Raw genomic sequence first — 2,682 nt, 5'->3', positions numbered from 1 at the left:
ATATATATATATATATATATATATATATATATATTATATATATATAGTATATATATATATATATATATATATATATANATATATATATATATATATATATATATATATATATATATATATATATATATATATATGTATAAGTATACATAATATAAATATATATATATGTGTGTGTACGATTGTGTACATATATCAGTGTACATATATCAGTACGTCTCTAATGAGCTCCATGGTATGTTATGTATGCACATATAAAAAGACAACCATCAGATTCGCATCTTAACTCCACAATATTGTAAGCTCACTTACTAGCACAGACGTGGTTGTAATTGCATCCTGCATTATCGTAAGCAGCGACTTGCTCACCGCCCTGAATAGTACACTCTGTTCCTGGAACTCCTCAGTTCCACCTAAGTCCCCATCCGGCCCAACAATACTGTTGATGGTCTCAGCCTGGTTGCGCAACATCTCATCGTGCATCTCCAACTCACCCAACAGATCGACCCAGGTGCTCTGGCTCACTGCTCCCGCGTCCTCTGGCCAACAGCAGTAAATAAAAAGCGAAATTTGAGCTTAGTCGTGAGTTTAAGCGTCTGTGTCGGATCACACTTGGTGTCCGGTATACTATGTGTGCAATAGATACGTTTATAGCTACTCGCCAAACAGAACTACACAGGTTCTGTATCACCGCACTCGCGTCAGCAGTTACGCATATGCGTCTGTGTTACAGTACAGTTGGTGCATGATGGTATTATGTGGGCAAGAGATGTAATGACAACAGGTCCACCCAGTTACGTTATACCGCCGCACTCGCGTCCTCTGCCAACAGTAGTAGGTTAAGTCGAGACTGCAAACTCGGCAGTGTGTGAAATCCTACTTGGTTTATGGGGGTACTGTGTGAGCCATACAGATGAAACGATAATCTGATACGAAACAAATCAGACTAGTTGCTTTGTACCACTGCCCTCGTATTTCCCGCCAACCGATGGAGCCGAATGTCGATTTCATACACACAGTGATCCGCACGTGCGTCTGCGTTGAATTATACTTGTGTATGGTAGTTTGTGTATGGTAGTATGCGGGTAACATAGGGTATCACAGATGCACTCATAGTCACTCAAAGCGAACATATCCACAACTGCGTACCAATGCACTCGCAGCCTCTGCCAACAGTAGTAGGTGAAAAAAAATCGTATTTGTTTGCCTTGTACACAATCGTGCCCGTATTGAAGCAGGCTGCCAGTTTTGTGGTTCTATAATGTGATCTAAAGTGATGTACATTTCGTTTTGGGTTCCCCCAGATTGCATATTGAAGACGGCAATTGAATCGGCACACGCGAACTGTACCTAATACAACTGAAGTGTTGAAATTTTAAACCCCAGTACTTCAGGTATAAAACAATACACAGTACAACACCCAGAACTACTTATATATAAGCACAGGGTACTGGCATGAGACTATCGCCTTGTCTCGCCCACATCCAAATAGCACGCACTGAGTAAACACAGACGGCGCAGAAGTTCAGATACAGTGCAATACATAGTACAACCACCAACACTTAACGTACACCGACGCACAGCACAGACGTGATTGATATTTTTTTTCGTCCAGAAGGCTCTTGCAGACTCCAATACCAAGGTGCTTTACAGTGAAAAGTACGAGCATTGACAAGGCTCAAATTGACCACTGCTATGGCGGTGTGACTTGCACAATTATCATAAACGTGCTGTACTGGCTTATACCTACGGGCAACAAATACGATGGACAGTAGGCTCCTAGAATAAACACTTTGACGAATACATACAGGCAGCTGAAAGTGTAGAGCAGAAGATTGCAGGGTGAACTTATCCATAGATACACGTGGGCAACAAACAGAAATATAGACACGTTTGCAGTATAAAATTAACCCCATTGACCAATATAATACGGGGAGCCAACCTAGTAGGACAACGTTTGCAGAACAACACTGACAAATACGTATGGACAACTAATAGAACAAAAAAAAGTTGGTGGTAAAATAAAACCCCTTGGCAATGTGTATGGGCATTTAAATGCTAAAACAGGAGTTCGCAAAACAAATACCACTCCTTTGACCCATATATATGACAAATCAGTAAGTACGAAACAGAAACAGAAGTATACAGTACAAACTTTAAACCTTAAGCCCCGAATACGCATGGGCAATCACCGTGAACGAGCAAGCTTCAATATCATATCCGTGCACGTGGCACCACACATGTTCAAGCTACATACCATCGTCGCTTCCGCCTACTTTCTCTTTCTCCTTGACGGCCTCGAGACTCTCCAGACCTTCCCCAACCCTTCCAGTCTCTCCTTCCTGACACCGTTCGGCATCCGCATTCGTATCTAAATCTCTGTTCTTCAATGGATCGTCACTTGACTCAGCCTCTCTCTCGCGCTGAAGTGATGCGACGCTCTGGTTAGCTGAGTAGGCTCGTAGTAACGTGGCAAGCGGGGCTGCCTCGGCACGGTCGTGCGCTTTGGCACTGCCCAAGGCTACCAGCCACTCGCGCCGTTGCTTGTCGCTCTGTGCACACAGCGTAAACACCTGCGACCCATTGCTGACAGTGAACTCGCCCACCGTACCTGTATTCGAGGTAAGAACCACCGAATTCCGATCCGACAGATGAGAGGGAGAGAGAGTGTGTGTGCTGGAGCAT

At 43.5% G+C, this 2,682-nt stretch overlaps 1 protein-coding gene across 1 annotated transcript; it reads right to left on the bottom strand.

Annotated features, from left to right (window-relative positions):
• Positions 1 to 2,254: 2,254 nt before the first annotated feature.
• SARC_14106 (hypothetical protein) lies at positions 2,255 to 2,608 on the bottom strand (the record flags this gene model as incomplete). Its single annotated transcript, XM_014291762.1, has 1 exon — positions 2,255 to 2,608. A coding segment is annotated over one exon (354 nt), but the record flags the coding sequence as incomplete, so codon positions are not given.
• Positions 2,609 to 2,682: the final 74 nt, after the last annotated feature.

This window comes from Sphaeroforma arctica (assembly GCF_001186125.1).
Source record: "Sphaeroforma arctica JP610 unplaced genomic scaffold supercont1.4155, whole genome shotgun sequence".
Classification (NCBI taxonomy): Eukaryota; class Ichthyosporea; order Ichthyophonida; genus Sphaeroforma; species Sphaeroforma arctica.
The sequence above is the reverse complement of the archived record's forward strand: the minus strand, read 5'-3'. Positions and strand labels throughout refer to the sequence as shown.